Source organism: Tachyglossus aculeatus, chromosome 9, assembly GCF_015852505.1.
Source record: "Tachyglossus aculeatus isolate mTacAcu1 chromosome 9, mTacAcu1.pri, whole genome shotgun sequence".
Classification (NCBI taxonomy): Eukaryota; Metazoa; Chordata; class Mammalia; order Monotremata; family Tachyglossidae; genus Tachyglossus; species Tachyglossus aculeatus.
Genome location: NC_052074.1, coordinates 5,909,835 through 5,935,995, shown reverse-complemented (window position 1 = coordinate 5,935,995; position 26,161 = coordinate 5,909,835). Strand labels below are relative to the sequence as shown.

Sequence of the window (26,161 nt, the reverse complement as noted above, 5' to 3'; positions counted from 1 at the left end):
TTGCAAGAGGAACTGTGCTTGGGATGAAATCCAAGCCCTAAGTGTCCAGAGCTCTCCATTTGCTGCGTGTAGACTGGCGGAACAGTCCAAGGAATCGCTCAGTTCATCCGTTCCCTCCCAAATGAGCCGAGCCTGAACATCGATCAATCAATCCTATTTATTGAACGCTTACTCTGTGCAGAGCACTTTACTAAGCACTTGGGAGAGTACTGGTTGGTAGACATGTTCCCTGCCCAGCACTTAGTACAGTGCCTGGTACATAGCAAGCGCTTAACAAATACCATAATTATTATTATTACAACGAGCTGACATTGATATGTGCCAAGCACTGTTCTAAGCCCTGGGGTAGATATTAGATAATTGGGTTGGATACAGTCCCTGTCCCACAGTGGACTCCCAGTCTCAATCCCCATTTCACAGATGAGGTTAACTGAGGCCCAGAGAAGTGAAGTGACAGATAAGTGGCAGAGCCAGGATCTAGAACCCAGGGTCTTCTGACTCTCAGGCCCATACTCTATCCACTAGGCCACGCTAATATAAATAAATAAATTATGGATATGGACATAAGTGCTGTGGGGATGAGGGAGGGGTGAATAAAGGGTAGGGATACAAGGGCAAGGCAGAGGTGGGAGCAGAGGAAATGAGGGTTTAGTCAGGGAAGGCCTCTCTCCCTGGAACAATTGGCCATTTATTTATAAGGGCCTTTGACTCTTCCCCTTCTTCAACTTTCACCCCTGATTATCACCCTGCCTGGGTCTCAAGATACTGTAAACTCCTTGAGGTTAGGGATCACGCCTACCACTGCCTCATATTCTCTCAAGCCTTTAGTACAGTGCTCTCCAAGTAAGTGCTCAATAAATGCCACTGACTCATGGATTCAATCAATCAATCAATCATATTTATTGAGCACTTACTGTGTGCAGAGCACTGTACTAAGCACTTGGGAAGTACAGGCTGGCAACATATAGAGACAGTCCCTACCCAACGGTGGGTTCACAGTCTAGAAGGGGGAGACAGAGAACAAAACCAAACATACTAACAAAATAAAATAAATAGAATAGATATGTACAAGTAAAATAAATAAATAAATAGAGTAATAAATATGTACAAACATATACACATATATACAGGTGCTGTGGGGAAGGGAAGGAGGCAAGATGTGGGGGGTGGAGAGGGGGACGAGGGGGAGAGGAAGGAAGGGGCTCAGTCTGGGAAGGCCTCCTGGAGGAGGTGAGCTCTCATTCATTTCTTTGGCAGCCAATGGACAGAGAGATTTCAGATCTGCCCACCTACCTATGAGGGGGCAGAGTCATCAAGAAAGGAAACCAGAGGGGCATTGGTAATTGGAATTGAAAATCATTTTTGGACCAGTCTTCTGCTGGATTTAATCATAGTCTCTTTATGGTCAGAATGTAATACATGGCTGGCAAAAAGAGTGCTTTGGAGAGTTATTCAGCTCTTCATACTTAGCAGCTTTTAGCTCAGGCTTGCAGCAGTCCTTGGAAAAATTCTAATTCCAATCATTTATAATTCTAATTTTATTTATTTATATTGATGCTATTGATGCCTGTTTCCTTGTTTTGATGTCTGTCTCCCCCTTTCTAGACTGTAAGCCCGTTGTGGGTGGGGATTGTCTCTCTTTTTTGCTGAATTGTACTTTTCAAGCACTTAGTACAATCAATCAATCAATCAATCGTATTCATTGAGCACTTACTGTGTGCAGAGCACTGTACTAAGCACTTGGGAAGTACAGGCTGGCAACATATAGAGACAGTCCCTACCCAACAGTGGGCTCATGGTCTAGAAGGGGGAGACAGAGAACAAAACCAAACATATTAACAAATTAAAATAAATAGAATAGATATGTACAAGTAAAATAAATAGAGTAATAAATATGTACAAACATATATACAGGTGCTGTGGGGAAGGGAAGGAGGTAAGATGGGGGGATGGAGAGGGGGACGAGGGGGTGTACTGGACACAGTGCTCTGTACACAGTAAGAGCTCAAGAAATATATTTGAATGAATGAATACTGTTAGTGGAACAACAAGCCACTCAAGAGATAGCCTGGGTCCAGAGTCCACAGAAAAGGATCCAGGGATGGTGGAGAAAGAGGCTAAAATATTCCCTCACCATTTCAGATGGGTAGCTCTGCTTCCTCTGCTGATCCAGTCCTTCCCGAGTTTAACTGTGGGGGTGCAGGCTGGCACTTGCTGCCGTGGTTCTCTTCTGTGAGCAAGAAATAGAGCTGAAGCTATTCTGAGACCTCTTTGTGCTTGGGTTTTCAGCTTTGCGGGATTGCTCTGGGGAGTATTAATGAGATTGTGCAATCTGTTTCTTACAAGGAAACTGCATAACTGCAAAGCTGCATGACAAGCTTACAGTCTAGAGGACAAGTACCCCATTCCATGAAGACCCATGCAACTTGTAACAGGCAGAAAATGTGTCTGCTAATTCTGCTCCACTCTCACAAGTGCTTACTACAGTGCTCTGCACGTAATAAGTGCTCAATAAAGCCCCTTCCTTCCTCTCCCCCTCAACCCCCTCTCCATCCCCCCATCTTACCTCCTTCCCTTCCCCCAGCACCTGTATATATGTATATACGTTTGTACATATTTATTACTCTATTTATTTTACTTGTACATATCTATTCTATTGATTTTATTTTGTTAGTATGTTTGGTTTTGTTCTCTGTCTCCCCCTTTTAGACTGTGAGCCCACTGTTGGGTAGGGACTGTCTCTATATGTTGCCAACTTGTACTTCCCAAGGGCTTAGTACAGTGCTCTGCACACAGTAAGCGCTCAATAAATACAATTGATGATGATGATGAAATACCATAGACTGATTGATCTCTGAATTTTCTTCTTGGAGGTGGATTTTCCCTAATTCACAACTGCTCAAGAAAAAAAAAGTCTTCCTGAAGTTTTCCCAACATACGGTTACATACACTCACATACGAGTTAGCGTGTGTGTCAGGACTGTAAGCGTATGAATGGGTTGTATTTGAATCGGTGTGGGAAATGTGTGTTTTCATTACTGTGCGTATATGTGAGGTTGTACTTTGAGTAAAATGTATTTGGGGCAGCGTGATTGTGTATCAGGATGTGGTATGTGTGTGTATCTGTGCTTTTGAAGACTGCAAGCTCGTTAAGGGCAGGGAATGTGTCTGTTATATTGTTACCTTGTACTCTCCCAGGCGCTTAGGACAGTGTTCTGCATGCAATAAATGCTCAATAAGTACGATTTACTGACTGACTGAATCTATGGGTTTGTATGTGGCTGTCCAGGTTAGTTTATTCTGGAGAATCAATGTGGCTTAGTGGAGAGAGCACACTGGCCTGGGAGCCAGAAGGTCAGGGGGTCTAATTTCAACTCCACCACACGTCTGCTGTGTGACCCTGGGCAAGTCACTTCACTTCTCTGGGCCTCAGTTACCTCATCTGCAAAATGGGGAATTAAGACTGTGAGCCCCACCAGGGACAAAGACTGTATCCAACCTGACTAACCTGTATCTACCCCAGTGCTTAGAACAGCGCTTGGCATGTAGTAAGCGCTTCACTAGTTCCATAATTATTATTACTATTTTGGGGATGTGAACAAAGTCAGGTTTTGTTTTTTGGGTCGTTTTTTTTTTTCCCAGATCAGGATGCTCTGACCTATAAATCTCAGTCGGGCCTGCCCAAAAGGGCAATCCAAGGGATGCCAGGGGCAGGTGGGTCTGAGCAGGGGGCTGCAGGGTGTCGGGTGGGGGAGGGCACAGAACTGAGGCACCAGAGAGTTGGGGGAGGAGAGCGGGAGCCCCTGGCCAGGGGAGGTGGAGTGGGAAGAAGGTTTGGAGAGGGGAGCGTCCCTGGTTGGGAGCACAAATGGGGCTGAGCCACCCTCTTCCCTGTGCGGCTTCCTTTGGCACGGGTCCTGCACCTCCCTAACAATAATAATAATAATAATACTAGTATTTGTTAAGCACTTACTCTATGCCAAGCACTATTCCAAGCGCTGGGATAGATACAAGGTAATCAGATTGTCCCACGTGGGGCTCACGGTCTTAATCCCTATTTTACAGATGAGGTCACTGAGGCCCAGAGAAGTGAAGTGACTTGTCCAAAGTCACAGAGCTGACAAGTGGCGAAGCCTGGATTAGAACCCATGACCTGTGACTCCCAAGCCCTGCTCTTTGCACTAAGCCACGGTGCTCTCTCGTCCTCCCCCTCCTCCTCTTTTTCCTCCCCCTCCTCCTCTTTTTCCTCCCCCTCCTTCCTTCTCCTCCTCCTCCCTCCATCCCTCCTCCTTCCCCTCCTCCCTCCCTCCTCCTCCTCCCCCTCCCTCCTCCCCCTCCTCTTCTCCTTCTTCCTCCTCCCTCTATCCCTCCTCCTCCTCCCTCTATCCCTCCTCCTCCTCCCTCTATTCCTCCTCCTCCTCCTCCCTCTATCCCTCCTCCTTCTCCTCCTTCCTCTATCCCTCCTCCTTCCCCTCCTCACTCCTCTTCTCCCTCCTCCTGCCCCCTTTATCCCTCCTCCTCCTCCCTCTTCCTCCTCCCTCCTCCTCCTTCCTCCCTCCCTCCTCCTTCCCCTCCTCCCTCCCTCCTCCTTCCCCTCCCCCCTCCCTCCTCCTCCCCCTCCCCCTCCCTCTGTCCCTCCTCCCCCTCCCTCTGTCCCTCCTCCTCCTTCCCTCTATCCCTCCTCCTCCTCCTCCCTCTCTCTCCTCCTTCTCCTCCTTCCTCTATCCCTCCTCCTTCCCCTCCTTATTCTTCTCCTTCCTCCTCCTCCCTCTATCCCTCCTCCTCCCCCTTCCTCCTCCCTCCCTCTATCCCTCCTCCTCCTCCTCCCTCCCTCCTCCTTCCCCTCCTCCCTCCCTCCTCCTCCCCCTTCCCCCTCCCTCTATCCCTCCTCCTCCTCCTCCTCCCTCCCTCTGTTCCTCCTCCTCCTCCTCCATCCCTCCTCCTCCTCCTCCTCCCTCTATCCCTCCTCCTCCTCCTCCCTGTACCCCTCCTCCCTCCCTGTATCCCTCCCTCCTCCCCGTCCCCGCCGTTGCCCCGTTTGGCCCCCTCTCCCTCTCTCTCTCACTCACGCACACACACACACACACACACACACACAAACACACACACACACACACACACACACACACACACACACCCCGCCGGCCGGTCCTTCCCGCAGCGCAGTCGCGCAACAGCGGCAACAACCGCGGAGCAACAGCAACAACTGCAGCAACAGCAGAGGAGCAACAACAACTGCGGCGACAACAACGGCTGCAACAACGGCGGCGGCGGCGGCGGGCCCGGCAGGTGAGGCAGGCCGGCTGTGTGTGTGTGTGTGTCTCTGTGTGTGTGTGTGTGTGCCCGCGGGTCGGTGTACACGTGGGGAGAACTTCGTGGGCCCGGGGGTGTGTGTGTGTGTGTGTATGTGTGTACATGGCTCCATCCCCTCCTACACTGTGAGCCCGTTGTGGCGGAGGGACCGTCTCCAGATGTTGCCGACTTGTCCTTCCCAAGCGCTCAGTACAGCGCTCCGCACACAGTAAGCGCTCAGTACATACGATTGAATGAATGAAAGAATGGGCAGGCAACCGGCTTCTCGGGTGCCCCAGGAAAGGGCCGAGGCTGGGTCCCGGGACACTTATTTTGGGGGGTTCTGCTATTTGGGATACTCCCACCGCTCAGTAGTCCGTGGCTGGGTCCTGGGACTGGTATTTTTGGGGGGTGCTGCGATTTGGGGTGCTCCCACCGCTCAGTAGTCCGTGGCTGGGTCCTGGGACTGGTATTTTTGGGGTTGCTGCTATTGGGGTGCTCCCACCGGCCAGCAGTCTGAGGCTGGGTCCTGGGACTGGTATTTTTTAGGGTGCTGCTATTTGGGGTGCTCCCACTGGCCAGCAGTCTGAGGCTAGGTCCTAGGACTGTTATTTTGGGGGGTTCTGCTATTTGGGGTGATCCCACCGGCCAGCAGTCTGAGGCTGGGTCCTGGGACTGTTATTTTGGGGGGTTCTGACATTTGGGGTGCTCCCACGGCCAGCAGTCTGAGGCTGGGTCCTGGGACTGGTATTTTTTAGGGTGCTGCTATTTGGGGTGCTCCCACCGACCAGCAGTCTGAGGGTGGGTCCTAGGACTGTTATTTTTTAGGGTGCTGAGATTTGGGGTGTTCCCACCGGCCAGCAGTCTGAGGCTGGGTCCTAGGACGGTTATTTTGGGGGGTTCTGCTATTTGGGGTGCTCCCACCGACCAGCAGTCTGAGGCTGGGTCCTAGGACTGTTATTTTGGGGGGCTCTGTTATTTGGGGTGCTCCCACCGGTCAGTAGTTTGTGGCTGGATCCTGGGACTGTTATTTTGGGGGTTGCTGCTGTTGGGGTGCTTCCACCGGCCAGCAGTCCGAGGCTGGGTCCTGGCCTGTTATTTTTTAGGGTGCTGATATTTGGGGTACTCCCACCGGCCAGCAGTCTGAGGCTGGGTCCTGGGACTGTTATTTTTTAGGGTGCTGATATTTGGGGTGCTCCCACCGGCCAGCAGTCTGAGGCTGGGTCCTGGGACTGTTATTTTTTAGGGTGCTGATATTTGGGGTGCTCCCACCGGCCAGCAGTCCGAGGCTGGGTCCTGGGACTGTTATTTTGGGGGTTCTGTTATTTGGGGTGCTCCCACCGGTCAGTAGTTTGTGGCTGGATCCTGGGACTGTTATTTTGGGGTTTGCTGCTGTTGGGGTGCTTCCACCGGCCAGCAGTCTGAGGCTGGGTCCTGGGACTGTTATTTTGGGGGGTTCAGATATTTGGGGTGCTCCCACCGGCCAGCAGTCTGAGGCTGGGTCCTAGGACTGTTATTTTGGGGGGCTCTGTTATTTGGGGTGTTCCCACCGGTTAGTAGCTTGTGGCTGGATCCTGGGACTGTTATTTTGGGGGTTGCTGCTGTTGGGGTGCTCCCACCGGCCAGCAGTCTGAGGCTGGGTCCTGGGACTGTTATTTTTGGGGGTTCTGCTATTTGGGGTGCTCCCACCGGCCAGCAGTCTGAGGCTGGGTCCTGGGACTGTTATTTTTTGGGGTTCTGCTATTTGGGGTGCTCCCACCGGCCAGCAGTCTGAGGCTGGGTCCTGGGACTGTTATTTTTGGGGTTTCTGCTATTTGGGGTGCTCCCACCGGCCAGCAGTCTGAGGCTGGGTCCTGGGACTGTTATTTTTTAGGGTGCTGCTATTTGGGGTGCTCCCACCGGCCAGCAGTCTGAGGCTGGGTCCTGGGACTGTTATTTTTTAGGGTGCTGCTATTTGGGGGTGTTCCCACCGGTCAGTAGTCCGTGGCTGGGTCCCGGGACTTATTTGGGGGAGGGGTACTCCCATCTGTCAGCAGACCGCTGCTGGGTGCTGGGGCTGTCATTCGTTGGGTTGCTATTTGGGGGTGCCCCCACCGGTCAGTAGACCACGGCTGGGTCCTGGACTATTATTTTTTGGGGTGCTGCTATTTGGGGTGAGCCCACTGGTCAGAAGTCCATGGCTGGGTCCTGAGACTGTCATTTTTAAGGGTGCTGCTATTTGGGGGTGCTCCCACCAGCCAGCAGTCTGAGGCTGGGTCCTGGGACTGTTATTTTTTAGGGTGCTGCTATTTGGGGCTCTCCCACCTGTCAGTAATAATAATAATAATAATAATAATAATAATAATGGCATTTGTTAAGTGCTTACTATGTGCAAAGCACTGTTCTAAGCTCTGGGGAGGTTACAAGGTGATCAGGTTGTCCCATGGGGGGCTCACAGGCTTCATCCCCATTTTACAGAGGAGGTAACTGAGACACAGAGAAGCTGTGACTTAACCAAAGTCACACAGCTGACAAGTGGCAGAGCCGGGATTTGAACCCATGACCTCTGACTCCAAAGCCCGGGCTCTTCCCACTGAGCCACGCTGCTTCCCCATGTGGGCAGTCCCCTGTGTCCGATTCAGACCGGAACGTGTCTGCTCCCTGACTCTCTCCTTGGTTATGGGAAAGGATGAGGCGATCTACAAATGTTGCAGAAGCAAAATGGTGCAGGGGTTGCTCCATTCCCTCTGGCATTCTGAATTGGGACTCTCAATGGAGAGAGAGAGAAAAAAAAAGAGAGAAATAGAGAGATGCAAAGAGAAAACATAAGCACGCAGAATGGAGCATTTGGAGAGAGTGAATCCCACTGGGTCGAAGGTTTTCCACTTAAAAAAGGACAGGATTTAGCCTCTTGATGGAAAACCTTCTCCTGCAACCCACTTCCCCGCCTCATAAATCACGTTAGAGCCGAAACCCCCGACCTCTCCGGCAGTGGAGACCTTTAAAGTCCATCTGTTTTTGTTTTCTTGAAGATTCAAGATGTTGAAAGTACTTTTCCTGGCCACTTTGACGTTTGCTCTTGTGAGGTCACAGGATCTAGAAGAAACCATCACTTACACGGTAAGGTTTAATGGTTTCGGTAATGGTTGGTGGCTTTCAGGGGAATTCTGTGTCCCTGGAGAGATATTCTCCATCTCTGACAGGGCCGCTCTCAGCAGGCTTTGCTGACTGAAATTGAAATGATTTTCAATTTTCCCCAAGCATGAGAGCTTAAGGGAAGGTAGATAAACTCTATAAGACCAAAAGTTAAACTCACTACTTATGCCCTAACAGTAAGAAATCAGATCCAAAAACTACGTTGAGCAACGCTGAAATAGAGCATCACACATGAGTGCAAGTACTGGATTTCTTGCAGATACAAAACATGGGTATTTTTTTATGAGAGGAAACTAGTTTATTAAATGTCCAAGGTCTCTATGATTTTACAAATGCCAACTGCTAGTTAAAATGCTCTTGTGATTTTACAGTGTGCTATTTGAGACAAAGCATTCGGTAAAAAAAAAAAAAAAACTGGTCTGAAAATGTAATATGAGGTAGGTTACCAGGTTTTCTGGTTGGCATGCATAAAATTGCCATTAATTTGGGGGGGAATTAATTGCCTGAATATGACCAGTGGTTAATAAAATATTGGATATATCTTCTCACCCCTCCCATTCCTGGAATTGATGTGGTAAGGACCGTGGAGGGTCAGTGCTGCCTCATTTCTGGTAAGTTTTTCACCCCGTTTGCATTTTCAACTCTGTAATGAGTGTTGTGAGGAGAGTGACATTGGCCCTGACGGAATATGAAAAACACATTTCCTTATTTGATCCCGATTTACAAACAAAGTAATGCAATTATCCCTATTACATCCCAAAAGAATCTGAAAAATGTTTGAAAATAGGACTCTTAGAAGTGAGCTAATGCATATCCCAGATAATAAACATTATCTCACTTTTGTACTTGTAATCCCTAAAATGCTAGTAATTTGTCTGGCAAGGTTTCTTGGTATTATTAAGGCCAATTGCCCTCAAATACAGTGTAAGAAAATTCTTTAATAGTAATTGCTTCCCCTGCTGAGAATTAATCAGGCTGGAGTGATGATAGCAAATGATTGCATTTGTTATTTTTCTCTAGGCTTGGATTTTCACAGCTTTTACTAATTTGACTTGTAGTCATTTCTTCAGAGGGCTAAAATCATATTAAATTAGATGCCCCTTTACTAGTCATCAAAGTGATCTGTGTTCCTCTAGTTCTTGTTTTATTTTGCTAAATATCAATCATTCACTTGGAATCTTGTCTCCCTTACTAATCACTTAGATACTTTGTTGATACTTAGCAGAAAAAGTCTCCTGTGGGGAAATAGCACTATGAGGTATCAATTCCAATCATCACTTTTAATAGATCTTTAAGCACCTTCAAAATACCGCATTTGCTCGAAGGGATCAGTACATAGAGCCATGTGTGTTGTTTTGACTATTTTATGTCTGGTTGACATATACAATACCAGAATCAATCAATATAAGTTTGAAAGCAACACTTTGTGTAAATGAAAAGTGTTTTTAAAATGTCACTGGCTGATACTGTGATTTGTGATTACATTTGCAGAGGATGGGGAAGCTGTTCTTAGTTCTGTGTAAATTAAGATTATACAAACCACGTGTGTGATATGGCCATAATTTTTCTCGTTACTAGGGAGATATTCATCAGAAAAGGGGTTGGTCCCAGAAAAACACCCTGATTACTACTCTCCCATGATTTTGCAAGTACATGTAAAAATGTCCAAATTCCTCATTAAAAAAAAAAATGCTTGGCACTATTAGAATATTCCTTTTTATCATAACTCCATGATAAGACTAAATTTCAATCACATGTGAAGATCACAGAATGCTTTTTATATAGCACGAAATACAACAATTAACCATTTTCTGGATCTCTTACACACAGCAATGTACAGATGGTTACGAATGGGATCCCGTAAGGCAGCAGTGCAAAGGTAAACGTAAGAGTTTTCCATTTGTGCCCAGATCTCATGTGCTTTTCGGGAATTAGTTTCTGTGCCCCTGCTCTTTAACTCTTTCGAAAAAGGGCATGTGGAGAAACGTCCTGTTTTTTATTTCTTTGACATTTTTTTTTTCCAATGGGAAGATTCCTGACTGGTGTTGTTAATGACCGCAGATATTGATGAATGTGACATCGTCCCAGATGCCTGCAAAGGTGGGATGAAATGTGTTAACCACTACGGAGGATATCTCTGCCTACCCAGAACTGCCCAAATTATTGTCAATAATGGGCAGCCAGAGCCAGAATCAAGAGCCCCCGCTGAGCCAGCTGCCAGCAGCCGAAATAACTTCGTCATTCGCCGGACCCCAGCTGACCCTCAGCGAATCCCTTCTAACCCCTCTCATCAGATTCAGTGTGCCACGGGGTACGAGCCCAGCGAGCAGAACGTGTGCCAAGGTAAAACGATCGCTTCTTTTGTACAACATTCGAGTGTCAGCATAAGAATAGTTCCCATAGCACTCGTTGCGGGCGGATGACATGCTATGTGCTTCTTTTGTACTTTCCCCAGTGCTTAATAATAATAATAAAAATAATAATAATGACAGCATTTATTAAGTGCTTACTATGTGCAAAGCACTGTTCTAAGTGCTGGGGAGGTTACAAGGTTGTCCCATGGGGGGCTCACAGTCTTAATCCCCATTTTACAGATGAGGTAACTGAGGCACAGAGAAGTTAAGTGACTTGCCCAAAGTCACACAGCTGACAATTGGCGGAGCCGGACCTCTGACTCCAAATCCCTTGCTCTTTCCACTGAGCTATGATGTAATGCACTTGGTTGGTGCCTGGTAAATACCACTGTTACTACAACTATTGCTGCCACCAAAGGTGAACGGAACGTAGTGTCGGTAGTGGTCAATTCATTCATTCATTCAGTCGTATTTATTGAGTGCTTACTGTGTGCAGAGCACTGTACTAAGCACTTGGGAAGTACAAGTTGGCAACATATAGAGACGGTCCCTACCCAACAGTGGGCTCACAGTCTAGAAGGGGGAGACAGACAACAAAACAAAACATTAATAAAATAAAACAAATAGAATAAATATGTACAAGTAAAATAGAGTAATAAATATGTACAAACATATATACGTATATACAGTGTCAGTGTGAGTGTCAATTCACTCACAGATCTATCCTGCAAGATATCTTCCACGGTTCAATTTTTTAATTTGCTCCTCAGAAAACTTATTCCTACCATTCAGAGAAAGAAGAGCAAAAGTGATGCATCCTATTTGTGTTAAGGGATTTATTTCCCTTTAAAACCCGGAGTTTGGTCATATTTCACCTGCACACGGGTTCCACCTTCTGTAGAATTTATTCGTGATGCCAGTGTGATGGAATCTCCAGTCAAAAAATTACCCATGCTTGCCAGTCACAGGCAGAACTAGATCTAGAATGCAAGTTCCTGATTCCCAAAACAGTGCCTTTTCCACAGGGAAGTCACATTCATTCATTCATTCAATCGTATTGATTGAGAGCTTACTGTGTGCAGAGCACTGTACTAAGCGCTTGGGAAGTACAAGTCGGTAACATATAGAGATGGTCCCTACCCAACAGCAGGCTCACATAACTTCTCTGTGCCTCTATCTATCTATCTATCTATCTATCTATCTATCTTCTCTAGGGAGAAGCAGCGTGGCTCAATGGAAAGAGCTCGGGCTTGGGAGTCAGAGGTCATGGGTTCAAATCCCCGCTCCGCCAACTGTCAGCTGTGTGACCTCGGGCAAGTCGCTTACCTTCTCTGGGCCTCAGTGACCTCATCTGTAAAATAGGGATTAAGACTGTGAGCCCCACGTGGGACAACTGATCACCTTGTATCCTCCCCAGTGCTTAGAACAGTGCTTTGCACATAGTAAGTTTGTTCTCTGTGTCCCCCTTCTAGACTGTGAGCCCAGTGTTGGGTAGGGACCGTCTCTATGTGTTGCCAACTTGTGCTTCCCAAGCGCTTAGTACAGTGCTGTGCACACAGTAAGCGCTCAATAAATACGATCGATAATGATAAGTAAGTGCTTAACAAATGCCATCTATTCCCTCTTCCGTAAAATGGGGATTAAGACTGTGAGCCCCACATGGGACAAGGACTGCGTTCAACCTGATTTGCTTGTACCCTCCCCAGCGCTTACTACAGTACCTGGTGCATAGTAAGCACTTAACAAATACCACCATTTTTATTATCCTTAGTGTAGACGCAGCTTCAAATCTAGTTAAAAGAGTTTTTGATGAAGAAGCAGCGTGGGCTAGTGGAAAGAGCCCGGGCCCTGGAGTCGGAGGACCTGGGTTCTAATCCCAGCTCTGCCACTTATCTGCTGTGTGTGACCATAAGCAAATCCCTTAACTTCTCTGGGCCTCTGTTTCCTCAACTGTGAAATGGGGATTCAATACCTGTTCTCCTTCCTACTTAAAATGTGAGCCCCCTGTGGGGTAGGGACTTTGTCCAACCTAATGAACTTCTATCTACCCCCAGGGCTTAGAACAGTGGTAGACACAGAGTAAGCACTTTAACAACTACCATAACAATAAAGATGTGGTGGTTTGAACACTCGGGGAATACTGTCCTATAAACATAAAAGCTCAAAGAGCAAAACTTCTTGAATCTGGGTGAGTAGGGTTGAGGAAGGGAGAAAGGGCAGGTTTCCTAAGAATTGCACCCAAAGGAATAAGCTTTAGCGAGCTGTCCTTCTGAGTTGACCTTAAGGGAAAATCTCAATGTATAAAGTTTCATTTCTTTGGCATATCTTACGTCAATAAAGTATCTCACTGAACCGTGAACCACCCTCTCCTCATGGAATTTGTTTACCCAAGTTTCAGAAAATCTTGTCAGTCCCAGAACAACTATATTAGTCAGAAACGAACCTATAAATAAACCCAAGGGAAAGAAAAATCATTCTTATTTACAAGAGGTTGCTGAAGAGGACAATGATGAATAGCTCACTGAAATATCAGAAATCAAAGGACAGAAAAGCAAATATTCTCTGGTTTTCAGAACTGGGTAGATTCAGAGTCTTTTTCTACACAGACAAGGTGAAGTATGGATTTGGGCAGTTATCCAGTGAATCTGATTAATCCAAACAGATATCCTCAATAATTGCAAGCCAACACAATGCTTTCCCCTCGATAACGGGGGTTTTCTTTTCTCTAATTATTCTGAAAATTGTGCTTCTTTTCCAATTCACTTTCAGTTGACCAAGCCATAGTGGTTACTGAAAGGAAACTTAACTTCTGGCAATATGGCTGGGACTTTAATTGACTTTTGCCGATTTGAGGTGAAAACTTAAAAAGCTGTCACATAATACAGTAAAGAGTTCAGGATCAGAATAAAATCTATCATAATCTAAATTCTGACTACCCCCATAGCATATAATAATGCCTAGTAATACAGTTGGGTCCCTTTTCAAAGAAGTTAGCATCTGTTTTGTGTTACTTCATGAGTCAGAATCTAAATAATGATGACCAATTCTTCAGCATCTGCATGATGTTTAATATATTCAAGTCAAGAATTATGTCACAAGGGAATAAAATTAAACTGATGGGCTTGGGTGTACATTCTGAGAAGCAGTGTGTCAACTCAGAAGGATGTGGTTAGATGTAGCTGGAGAAGCAGTGTGGCCTAGTGGAAAGAGCACGGGCCATGGGGTCAGAGGACCTGGGTTCTAATTCTGGCTCTACCACTTATCTGATGTGTGTCCTTGGACAAGTCCCTTAATTTCTCACTGCCTCAGTTTCCTTATCTGTAAAATGGGGACTCAATAACTGTTCTCCCTCCTATTTAGACAATGAGCCCTATATGGGACAGAGACAGCGTCCTACCTGATTAACTTGTATCTACCCCAGTGTTTCATACAGTGCTTGGCAATTAGTAAGTGCTTAACAAATAAAACAATTACTATTCAGATGGATCTTCATGAAGCATATTGAATTTATTCAAAACCCATCCTCTTTTCTTCATAACATTAAATTAGGTGATTTGATGAGACTTTAATTGAAAATAAGTTTTCCACCATTTTAAGGGTAATGTGAACCATTTCATACACTGAGTTCCTTATAGTACTCTGAATTATACATGTTATCAGGGTCCTTGAAAAATAAGAAAGGAAAGAAAGGCTCATTTCCCAACTGCACTTACCCTAAAAGGCTAAAACCAGCTCAAGTGTCAAAAATGCAAGAGAAATGGAATGGTTAAGTGAAAAATTTCCCAGTGAAGAATTTTAAAATTAACATTACCACAAGGTTGGGGCTGCACAATAGCAAACAAACACGTGAACATGAAATTAATCCAGCATGCAAGAATAGGTTTCTTTTTAAAGGTCGCTCCCGATAAGAGGTCATGAAAATATTCCTTTCAAGCCAGAGTGTACTGCTGTCTAATGGGGTCAATTTTCATAGGAAGTTTTCCTGCCTGGAGTGTTCACCCCAGACTTATTTCTAGCCCCTCTCCAATTCAGTGAAGACAAACAATAAAGAGTGAGGTAAAAATGATTGGGGGCCAAACAGTACAGCTAATGGAAAACTCTTGCCTCATGTAGATATGGCCAAGAGTAAAAGATGTGTATTACTGATGGTGTGAACATGATTCAAACTTTGCTGCGATAATTCATAACGATGGTATTTGTTAAGCGCTTACTATGTGTCAAACACTATTCTAAGTGCTGGGGTAGATACGAGCTAATCAGGTTGAACCCAATCCCTGCCCCACATGGGGCTCACAGTCTTAATCCCCATTTTACAGATGAGTTAATTCATAATGATGGTAGTTAAGCGCTTACTATGTGTCAAACACTATTCTAAGTGCTGGGGTAGATACGAGCTAATCAGGTTGGACCCAATCCCTGCCCCACATGGGGCTCACAGTCTTAATCCCCATTTTACAGATGAGTCAATTCATAATGATAGTATTTGTTAAGTGCTTACTATGTGTCAAACACTATTCTAAGCGCTGGGATAGATACGAGCTAATCAGGTTGGACCCAGTCCCTGCCCCACATGGGGCTCACAGTCTTAATCCCCATTTTACAGATGAGTTAATTCATAATGATGGTATTTGTTAAGCACTTACTATGTGTCAAACACTATTCTAAGCGCTGGGATAGATACGAGCTAATCAGGTTGGACCCAGTCCCTGCCCCACATGGGGCTCACAGTCTTAATCCCCATTTTACAGATGAGTTAACTGAAGCACAGAGAAGTTAAGGGACTTTCCCAAGGTCACAAGGAAGACAAATGGCAGAGCCGAGATTACAACCCAGGTCCTTCTGATGCTCAGGCCTGTACTCAGTAATTGTTCGAGAGGGTAAAGACCGCCTTTCAATTTGCACTGGGTAGGGACTGTCTCTATATGTTGCCAACTTGTACTTCCCAAGCGCTTAGTACAGTGCTCTGCACACAGTAAGCGCTCAATAAATACGATTGATTTGTTTTATTATAACCTAATTCATGCTTAATATCTTTATTTTGTCTGAGGATTTAAATAGGGGTTTGGGGCCTGGCATTTCAAATAATCGCTCGTCTCATCTTTCTCCGGTGCCTGTGACCCGTTTAACTAATGAGAAGATCTGAGCCCCAGTGTCCACTGATTCCCCCTTGGGTCGGACCACCTCTTTGGAGCAGGCCAAGCGCTTTTCCTGTCAGGTGGCTGGGTGACAGGGAACTGTTCTCCTGCTCCCTGTGTGGCCTACCAGCTAGAGCCCAGGCCTGGGAATCAGAAGGACCTGGGTTCTAATGTGGTGCTGGCATAATGATACCTCTCCCTGCAGCATCCCAGACTGAGCCCCTTCCTTCCTCTCCCCCTGTCCCCCTCTCCATCCCCCCCACCTTACCTCCTTCCCTTCCCCACAGCACCTGTATATATGTTTGTACATATTTATTACTCTATTTATTTATTTATTTTACTTGTACATATCTATTCTATTTATTTTATTTTGTTAGTATGTTTTGGTTTTGTTCTCTGTCTCCCCCTTTTAGACTGTGAGGCCACTGTTGGGTAGGGACTGTCTCTATATGTTGCCAACTTGTACTTCCCAAGCGCTTAGTATAGTAATCTGCACACAGTAAGCGCGCAATAAATACGATTGATTGATTGATTGATTGATTGGTGCAGGGATTCATTCAGTCATATTTATTGAGTGCTTACTGCGTGTAGAGCACTGAACTAAGCAGAGGGCAGCCATGGCTGCTTGCTGCTGCTTCCTGTTGCTACCCACTGCACTTTTATTTGGGGGGGGGAAGCAGTATTTGTTAGTAATAATAATGATACCATTTATTAAGCACTTACTATGTGCAAAGCACTGTTCTAAGCGCTGGGGAGGTTACAAGGTGATCAGGTTGTCCCACGGGGGGCTCACAGTCTTTATCCCCATTTTACAGATGAGGGAACTGAGGCCCAGAGAAGTCAAGTGACTTGTTCAAAGTCACACAGCTGACAAGTGGCAGAGCCAGGATTTGAACCCATGACCTCTGACTCCAAAGCCCGGGTTCTTTCCACTGTGCCACACTGCTTCTCTAAGCGCTGATTATGTGCTGAACACTGTACTAAGCGCTGGAATAGTTACAAGATAATTACCCTTGGCCTTCATTGGCTTCACAGTCTTGGGGGAGGGTACTTTCCATGCTCCTGTCCCCATTTCACTTTCAATCAATCAGTCAATCCAGCCCTCTCCTACCTCACTTCGACTACTCTCCTCCTACAACCCAGCCCGCACACTGCCAACCTTCTCACTGTGACTCGAACTCACCTATCTGGCCCCCGACACCTTAGCCACATCCTACCTTTGATGCCCTCCCCACTCAAATCCGACAGACAATTCCTCTCCCCTATTTCAAAGCCTTATTGAAGGTACATCTCCTCCATGAGGCCTTCCCAGCCTAAGCCCCTCCTTTCCTCTTCTCCCACTCCCTTCTTCATTGCCCTGACTTGCTCCCTTGGTTCTTCCCCCCTCCCAGCCTCACAGCACTTACGTACATATCTGTAACTTATTTATTTGTATTGATGTCTGTTCCCCCCCTCCAGACTTTAAGCTCATTGTGAGCAGGAAATGTGTCTGTCTATTGTTGAACTCTCCCACGCGCTTCATACAGTGCACTGCACACAGTAAGTGCTCAAAAACTGTGATTGAGTGAATGAATATTGAGAGCTTACTGTATGCACAGCACTGTACTACAAGCTTGGGAGAATACAACTGCTCATTCCCCACAACCCCATGCCTCCCACCCCAACTCTATGTTTTCCATGCTACTTTCCCACTGATCCCCACTTCTTTTTCCCTGTTCTGCTTCCCCCACAAACTGCACTGTCCACGCTCAACTTCCCACTGTACTTCCCCTCCTCCCTTCCCCATCATACTCTCCCTACTTCCTAGGTTTTCCCAGCCAGCTAGGCAGCATAGAATGCCCAAATGTCAACTGGGAATGTCCCCCACTAATCCTGACTACACATTTGCCTGAACAAAGACAATTAAACCTTTGGCAAACTACAACATGGTGGTTTATTTTCAGGTATTACACACACACACACACACACACACACACACACATACAACACACACCCCACCCACACCCCCCACCCACCCACCTCATAATGCTTCCTAGTTTGGGAAAAATTACAGTTGTAAACTAGAACCATTAAATGCGTGGCTTTCTAACCAGAAACATATTCTTAAATCCAACTCATAAAACAAACAGTGTGATCTGTACCTTTGAAAGCAGGGTTAAAAGCCTCTTGGAGGGTTTAAGGTTTAAGTTGGATTTCTCCCCACAGCTTTGCAAACCTTCTTTAAATGTGGATCCACTTAATTGTTGTTAAAAAGCGGTTAGTTCATAGGATAACAACTGCATAATCTGTCTGGGGAATCTGACTAACATACATAGTCACACTTACGCTTGTTTTATTATTTCTTTAATCAAATATGCAGTCCAGCTTCTAATTGCCTACAGATGTATGATAATCTCATTCCAGTCCAGCAGCACTAAATAATATTTTATAACCAATGTGAAAATATGGGGGAAATCTCTGTTTAAAACAATAGTACACTCTAAGGAACTATATTTCTGACATCATATTGGATTTTGCAGCGCCTTCTGTTTTAATAAAGTCATCCACTCCCTTCTAAATATTTTACCTATACCACGGCCATCCAAACACATTTCCCATGGGCGGTTTGTGTGAAATACGTGAATGCCTAAAGATGGAATCACATTTGCAACCAAATTGTGCCTCTTTTCCACCTGAGTTTTTTTTACCAGGTAGAATTCATCAGGGAGGGGCAGAAATTTTTATGCTGAGACCAGCCAACAGCCGAGTTGCTGAGAAGCACTATGCAAACTATATCAGAGGATCCTAAATTTCCCCCTTAAAATCAGATATTCCCTAGGTTTTAGCCCTCTAACAGCTCTCTGAATGACACTGAAATGGTTCTACAATTTACTTTCGATCAGTAGTATCAACTAGGTACCTACTGTGTGCAGAGTCCTGTACTGAGTGATTGGGAGAGTACAGTAGACTTATAAAACACAATCCCTGCCCTCAAGAAGCTTTCAGGGGAAAACAGACACAAGATAATTATTTATTTTATTTTGTTAGTATGTTTGGTTTTGTTCTCTGTCTCCCCCTTTTAGAGTGTGAGCCCACTGTTGGGTAGGGACTGTCTCTATATGTTGCCAATTTGTACTTCCCAAGCGCTTAGTACAGTGCTCTGCACATAGTAAGCGCTCAATAAATACGATTGATGATGATGATAATTACAAGTGGGAGGGAAAAAAATGGAAAAACGTGTCTGTGGATGGGTAAGTGTTTAAGTAGTAGAATGTGTAAGTACCTAGGCACGCAAAGAGCTACGGGTGGTTGTGAGGGCCAGAGTGAGGAATTGCCCTGTAAGTGTTGAGGTTGTAATTGGAAAATAATAAGAATAATAACTGTGGCATTTACTAAGTGCCTACTATGCTCTAAGCAGTGTACTAAGCATTGGGGTGGGTACAGGCAAATCGGGTTGAACAGAGTTCCTGTCCCACATGGGTCAGTCTTAATAGAGAAGCAGTGTGGATTAGTGGAAAGAGCATGGATTTAGGAGTCAGAGGTCATGGGTTCTAATCCCGGCCCCACCACTTGTGAGCTGTGTGACTTTGGGCAAGTTAGTTCAGTGCTGTGCCCATAGTAAATGCTCAGTAAATACCACTGATTGATTAATTGACTGTCAGCATGAAAACCCTTTCACGTAACATGCTACTTAAAAAGCACAGGAAAAATAGAATAGAATAAAGCCCGGTATCAGAAGGTGTACTGCATCCCAACTTCATACTCAGCTCGTACTTGTGAGCTGTGTGACTTTGGGCAAGTTACTTAACTTCTCTGTGCCTCAGTTCCCTCATCTGTAAAATGGGGATGAAGACTGTGAGCCCCACTTGGGACTCACATATATATATATACATATATATGTATATATGTTTGTACATATTTATTACTCTATTTATTTATTTATTTTACTTGTACATATCTATCCTATTTATTTTATTTTGTTAGTATGTTTGGTTTTGTTCTCTGTCTCCCCCTTTTAGACTGTGAGCCCACTGTTGGGTAGGGACTGTCTCTATATGTTGCCAATTTGTACTTCCCAAGCACTTAGTACAGTGCTCTGCACGTAGTAAGCGCTCAATAAATACGATTGATGATTGATGATGATGATGATGACAACCTGATTACCTTGTATCAACGCCAGCGCTTGGCACATAGTAAGCGCTTAACAAATGCCTTCATTCATTCATTCAATCCCCGTTTTACAGATGAGGTAACTGAGGCCCAGTGAAGTGAAGTGACTTGCCCAGGGTCACAGAGCAGCCGAGCGGCGGAGCCGCGGCGATTAGACCCCAGGTCCTTCTGATTTCCTGGCCTGTGCCCTGGCCACTACGCCACACTGTAGCAAGACAAACTCTCCCCGCTACCTAAGGTTCTCCCTGCTGGTAAATTAGGACTTTGGGTTCTGACCAGGAGGGTCAGAACAGAATTGCTGCAAGCCAATAACTAGCGATTTTTCAGCCCGGAGAATTCGTGCACCTCCTCAGGCATCTACCTATAGCTGCCTCATCTGTAAAATGTGGATGAAGACTGTGAGCCCCCCGTGGGACAACCTGATCACCTTGTAACCTCCCCAGCGCTTAGAACAGTGCCTTGCACATAGTAAGTGCTTAATAAATGCCATTATTATTATTATTATTATTACTTCAGCAGGTCGTAGTGGCTAGAAAACAGGCCCAGGAGTCAGAAAGTCATGGGTTCTAATCCCGGCTCCACTGCTTGTCAGCTGTGTGGCCTTGGGCAAGTCACTTCATTTCTCTGGGCCTCAGTTCCCTCATCTGTAAAATGGAGATTAAGACTGTGAGCCTGATGCGGGACAGGGACTGTGTCCAACCCGTTTTGCTTGTATCCACCCCAGCGCTTAGAACAGTGCCTGGCACATAGTAAGCACTTAACAAACAGCGTGGCTCAGTGGGAAGAGCCCGGGCTTTGGAGTCAGATGTCATGGGTTCAAATCCCAGCTCTGCCAACTCTCACCTGTGTGACTTTGGGCAAGTCACTTAACTTCTCTGTGCCTCAGTTATCTGTAAAATGGGGATTAAAACTGTGAGCCCCCCCTGTGACAACCCGATTACCTTGTAACCTCCCCAGCGCTTAGAACAGTGCTTTGCACATAGTAAGTGCTTAACAAATACCATCATTAGTAGTAGTAGTAGTAGTAGTAGTAGTAGTAGTAGTAGTAGTAGTAGTATTTCAGAAAATGGGAGGGGGTTGGAGCATCTTCTAGTAATTACGCTTCCCAACATTTTTGATGGGTTTCCTTTTAAATACAGCATTATCTTCAATCATTAACTGTTCCCTTCACCTCCTGGATGAAGAAATAAACCTGATAGTATTAAGCGCTTAGTACACTGCTCCACCCATAAGCACTCCATCGATACCGTTGATTGAAATGATATTTCTGAGTATGAAGTTGGGGTGCAACTTCATCCTTCTGATACCTGGCTTTATTCTATACTATTTTTCCTGTGCTTTTTAAGTAGCATGTTACGTGAAAGGGTTTTCATGCTGACAGTCAATTAATCAATCAGTGGTATTTATTGAGCCTTTACTATGGGCACAGCACTGAAATAAGAGCTTGGGAGAGTACAATACCACAGAGTTGGTAGACAGATTCCCTGTCCACAGTGAGCTTACAGTCTCAAGGGGGAGACTGCCATAAATCTCAATAAATAATTTATAATATATAACATAGATGCATAAAATTACATCAAAATATGGACTTTTAAGAACAGCTTCTAATGCAAATTTCCCCAAGTTGGGTGACACTTGTTCTACAGTGAGATAACCAGGAAGGCGGTTGTGAAAGAACAAAGTATATCATTGCACTGAACTCCGGGATCACAATTTAGACTTTATAAGGTAATTATTTGCCTGGATGAGGAACTAAATCCTGGTGCACTAAGAAATTGGGCAATAAACACATGACAACAATTTTTTGATGAAGTTAGGGACATTTGTTAAGGAAACTCATTTTTCTTTCATTCATTCATTTAGTCGTATTTATTGAGCCCTTACTGTGTTCAGAGCACTGTACTATGTGCTTGGGGAAGAGTACACTATAACAACCAACAGACACATTCCTGCCCACAACCTGTAGCTAAGCTCTAATTTGGCCTTCCTTATTTTTATAGTGCAGCCTAGTACCTGTTCCTCCAAGTGCTTGTGGACACCAAACACAATATTTAAGGTTGAGGCGGGATTTCCATTCTTGGCCCCCATTTTTCATCATTGAGAAATCCCCTTTACATCTAAAAGACTAAAGGAAAACTATCTGGAAGGAAGAACTTGAGAAGAAACTGAACTTAACCCACTTTGAAGTTCTTGGTCTTCTCAATCTCCTCACTCAATGAAAAAAAAAATGAATGTAGAGTTACTGTGTCCATGGATAGTTGCAGAGAAGGAAATTAGGCCAAAACTAAATTCTAACAGCACAAACACCATTCTGAATTTCCAAGGAAGCAGTTCCAATCAGGATATTTTGTCAGTATCCCCTTGCAGTACAGCAAGGAACACAAACCAAGTCATTACTGGTCGAGGCTAGGAAAGGGGTGGGGAGAGAAAAGGCGGGAGGGGAGGGCCATGCTTATTTTTTTAAAATTCCTCTTATGACCTTAGTCTGCACAGGGCAAACCTAATCTTGAGTCCTAAGCCAACATTAGCAGAGATTCTGCTGTTCAAATAAAGCTGGTGTTTGGGGATCACATACCTCTAGTCCGAATTCGGAGTCCACCCCACAGCTTCGATGTCAGCGCATCCACTTGAATTGGCAGGTGGTCTTTGGGGCTTTCTGAAGGCTCTCGCCCCCCTGCCAGCCACCTTGAAGAGGGTCTTGGGGAGGCCTCCCTAGTCCAGGTCGAGTATTAGTGAGTGAGGGTAGTATAAAACCACCAGCACCCCCAGCTAATCAGGTATAATCCTGGGCCAATGAGGAAACATCCACGGGGCTGTAATTCTGCAAAGCAAAGAAAAAGAACAACTTTTTCTCAACAACCGCATCCTAAAGCTTTGTAGTCCTTCTGTGGCTAATTGGATAGATTTTTATTAAGGCTGTTTAGAAACCCGTGGATTCTACAGGGTGTGTTGTTTCTTTGTTTTAACCGATGTTAGTTTTATCCAAAATCAATTTAGTCAGTATTAAAAAAAATCAGCTGGAAGAAAGAGGGAATCAACCCCTAAATGCACAAGATGAGGTGTAAACCCCATTCCCTTATTGCTACCAATATAATTAATAAATTCATTCCATCATGTTTATTGAGCCCTTACTGTGTGCAGAGCACTGTACTAAGCACCTGGGAGAGTACAATATAATAATAATAATAATGGCATTTATTAAGCACTTACTATGTGCAAGGCACTGTTCTAAGCACTGGGGAGGTTACAGGGTGATCAGGTTGTCCCACAGGGGGCTCACAGTCTTAATCCCCATTTTACAGATGAGGTAACTGAGGCACAGAGAAGTTAACAGAGAAGTTTGACTTGCCCAAAGTCACATAGCTGACAATTGGCAAAGCTGGGATTTGAACCCATGACCTCTGACTCCAAAGCCCATGCTCTTTCCACTGAGCCACGCTGCTTCTCTGTATAACAATAAACAGATACATTCGGGAAACGGACATTAATATAAATCAGTAAATTACAGGTATGAACATATGTGCTGTGGGGCTGGGTGTGGAGATGAACGAAGGGAGCAAGTCAGGGTGACACAGAATGGAGCGGGAGAAGAGCAAAGGAGGGCTCAGTCAGGGAAGGCCTCTTGGAGGAGATGTGCCTTCAATAAGACCTTGAAGGCTCTGCCAATCTGTCAGAGGCCATTTTAGGCCCATTCCCCAACTAGAAAACAAAGCTTGGGAATGAGTGGATTAGACCAGGAGCCTTGGCCTGTGTCCATAATTTCCGATGACCAGTTCTGGGATTGGTCCTAGGCTAGTGGCTCCCAAAATTTTGCATCGCCTCACACCCAAGAATAATAATTGTGTTATTTATTAAGTTATTATCATGTGTCAAGCACTGGACTAAGTACTGGGGAAGATACAAGATAGCCAAGTCCTGCATGGGGCTCACAGTCTAAGAAGGAGGGAGAACAGGTATTTATAATAACAATAATTATGGTATTTGTTAAGCACTTACTACGTGCCAAGCATAGTTCTGAGCACTCGGGTAGATTCAAGGTAATCAAGTTGTCCCATGTAGGGGCTCGCAGTCTTAACGCTCAATAAATGTGATTGAACGAATAATCCCCATTTTACAGATGAGGTAACTGAGGCACAGTTAAGTGGCTTGCCCAAGGTCACGGGGCAGACAAGTGATGGAGCCGGGATTAGAACCCATGTCCTCTGACACCCAAGCCCGTGCTCTTGCCACTAGGTATGGAATACCCATTGCGCAGATGAGTGAACTGAGACACAGAGAGTGAAGTGATTTGCCCCAGATCACACAGCAAGTAAGTAGTGGGGTCAGGATTAGAACCCAGTCCTCTGACTCCCAAGACGTGCTCTTTCAGTTAGGCCACACTGCTTCTCCTCACCTTCCCACACCCTCCCCTTCCACCCCAAAGGCCCCAGTAACTTTAGCTCTCTACATCCCTTTCCCAACATAATAAAGTATGAAAAGATTTCACTGCTGCTCAGAAGAGAACAGTGTACCCAGGAGAGAAGAGGGTATAAGAGGGAAAGTTGGGAGGGGATAATAATAATGATGGCATTTATTAAGCGCTTACTATGTGCAAAGCACTGATGAGTTAACGAGGCTAGCAGGGGATGAGAGGTGAATGGTACCACTGTTTAGGAAAGGGGGAAAGTCACAGGGATATTGTGAAAGGAGGTTGGGCAGCCATGGTCACCCCCTCACCCCCCCAGTGTTTTTCCAACTTCTACAGCTCTGACTTCCATGATGAGCAGGACATTCCAGGAACTTGTTTGAGAGTCCCTGCCCTTAGTCCAGGAAAAGCCTTTCTCCAAGATTACTGTGAGGCTCATCCTACTCCTCACATCACCCTCCATAACCACATTTCTCCACAGAGGCTAGCAAAATTAGTGAGTAGTAAAACACTCTGGAACCAGGCAATTTCCAGACTATTAGGCTCCTAGAACACATCTCGGTTTGAATTATTTTGGTATTGCAGATGAAGGCATTCATTCATTCAGTCGTATTTATTGAGCGCTTACTGTGTGCAGAGCACTGTACTAAGCGGTTGGCCTGAATTATCTGAATATTAAAGCTGGCGTGTATTTGGGATTATGGCTCAGATCATTTGCCAGAAGAGATCTAGCCCAAGGGATGTTATAAAATTTGGTTTGGTATTAAAAAGTATTTGTTGGCTAAAAGAACCACCAAATTGTCCATTTGCACCTTAAAGTGACATGTTTACGAAAACCAATTAAGTTAAACTTTACCATTTCTGATCAAATTAATTTTCAAAGCTCTGTTCACACAGATTTCATTAATTCTCTAACTTTTCCACCTTACCTTAATTATAAATTTCCTGGAACTTAACTGTATCCATGTGACGAAAGAACAACAAAGGCTCAAAACCTTTAGCCTTTGGTTAAGGTTCTTGTGTCAATTAACGTCTCAGAGGATAAATATTTTAGACTCCCTAGGATCACTTATTATTTTGTGCATATTTCTTTTATTAACCATAAAGAGAACTAAAATACTGTTTTGACAAGGAAAGGATATTAGCTATATTTCTGAAGCAAAAAAGAAACTTGAACAAACATGTTGGGGGCTTCTTAATAACTATAGAAAATCACATTTTGATTTCCTTAATTTGCACTTTAACTTACCAAACCAAACTAAAATATTTTCAAATTACAGTGCAGCCCAGTGGTTTCACATACTAGAGGTTATCATTATCAAATACTGCAGTTGTATGCAGCCTTGTTGTGTTGCCCCTCAGTAAGGTTGGTGCCCACATGGGGAAATGCGTAGTTTTTGTTATCTATAATTATACTGTTCAGCAAGTGGCTTTGAATCAAAAAGGCATACAGCTTCTATGGAAAAAAAATATGCTCTGTGTTGTAATTGAATAAACACAGTCTTAAAAAAAGATTCTTGAGCTTACGAGAAAATTAATGTTTGCCATGCTTAAGTACCCCAGATATTCTTTTGTTTTATTTTTAATTATTTCTACCCCTGGGAAATTCTCTAAGCCAGAACTATTGGAGAATTGTGTTTCATAAACAAAAGCGACTTCATAAAATAAGCTATAATAGACCATAAAGAACA

General features: G+C 44.9%; 1 protein-coding gene across 1 annotated transcript in view; it reads left to right on the top strand.

Moving 5' to 3' along the window:
* Positions 1-5,092: 5,092 nt before the first annotated feature.
* EFEMP1 (EGF containing fibulin extracellular matrix protein 1) overlaps positions 5,093-26,161 on the top strand; it is an 82,654-nt gene continuing 61,585 nt past the window's right edge. Inside the window, exons 1-4 of the mRNA XM_038751440.1 lie at positions 5,093-5,289; positions 8,304-8,391; positions 10,258-10,306; positions 10,489-10,770. Coding sequence (XP_038607368.1) covers positions 8,311-8,391; positions 10,258-10,306; positions 10,489-10,770 — 412 coding nt within the window. The 5' untranslated portion in view covers positions 5,093-5,289; positions 8,304-8,310. The remainder of the gene's footprint in view (positions 5,290-8,303; positions 8,392-10,257; positions 10,307-10,488; positions 10,771-26,161) is intronic.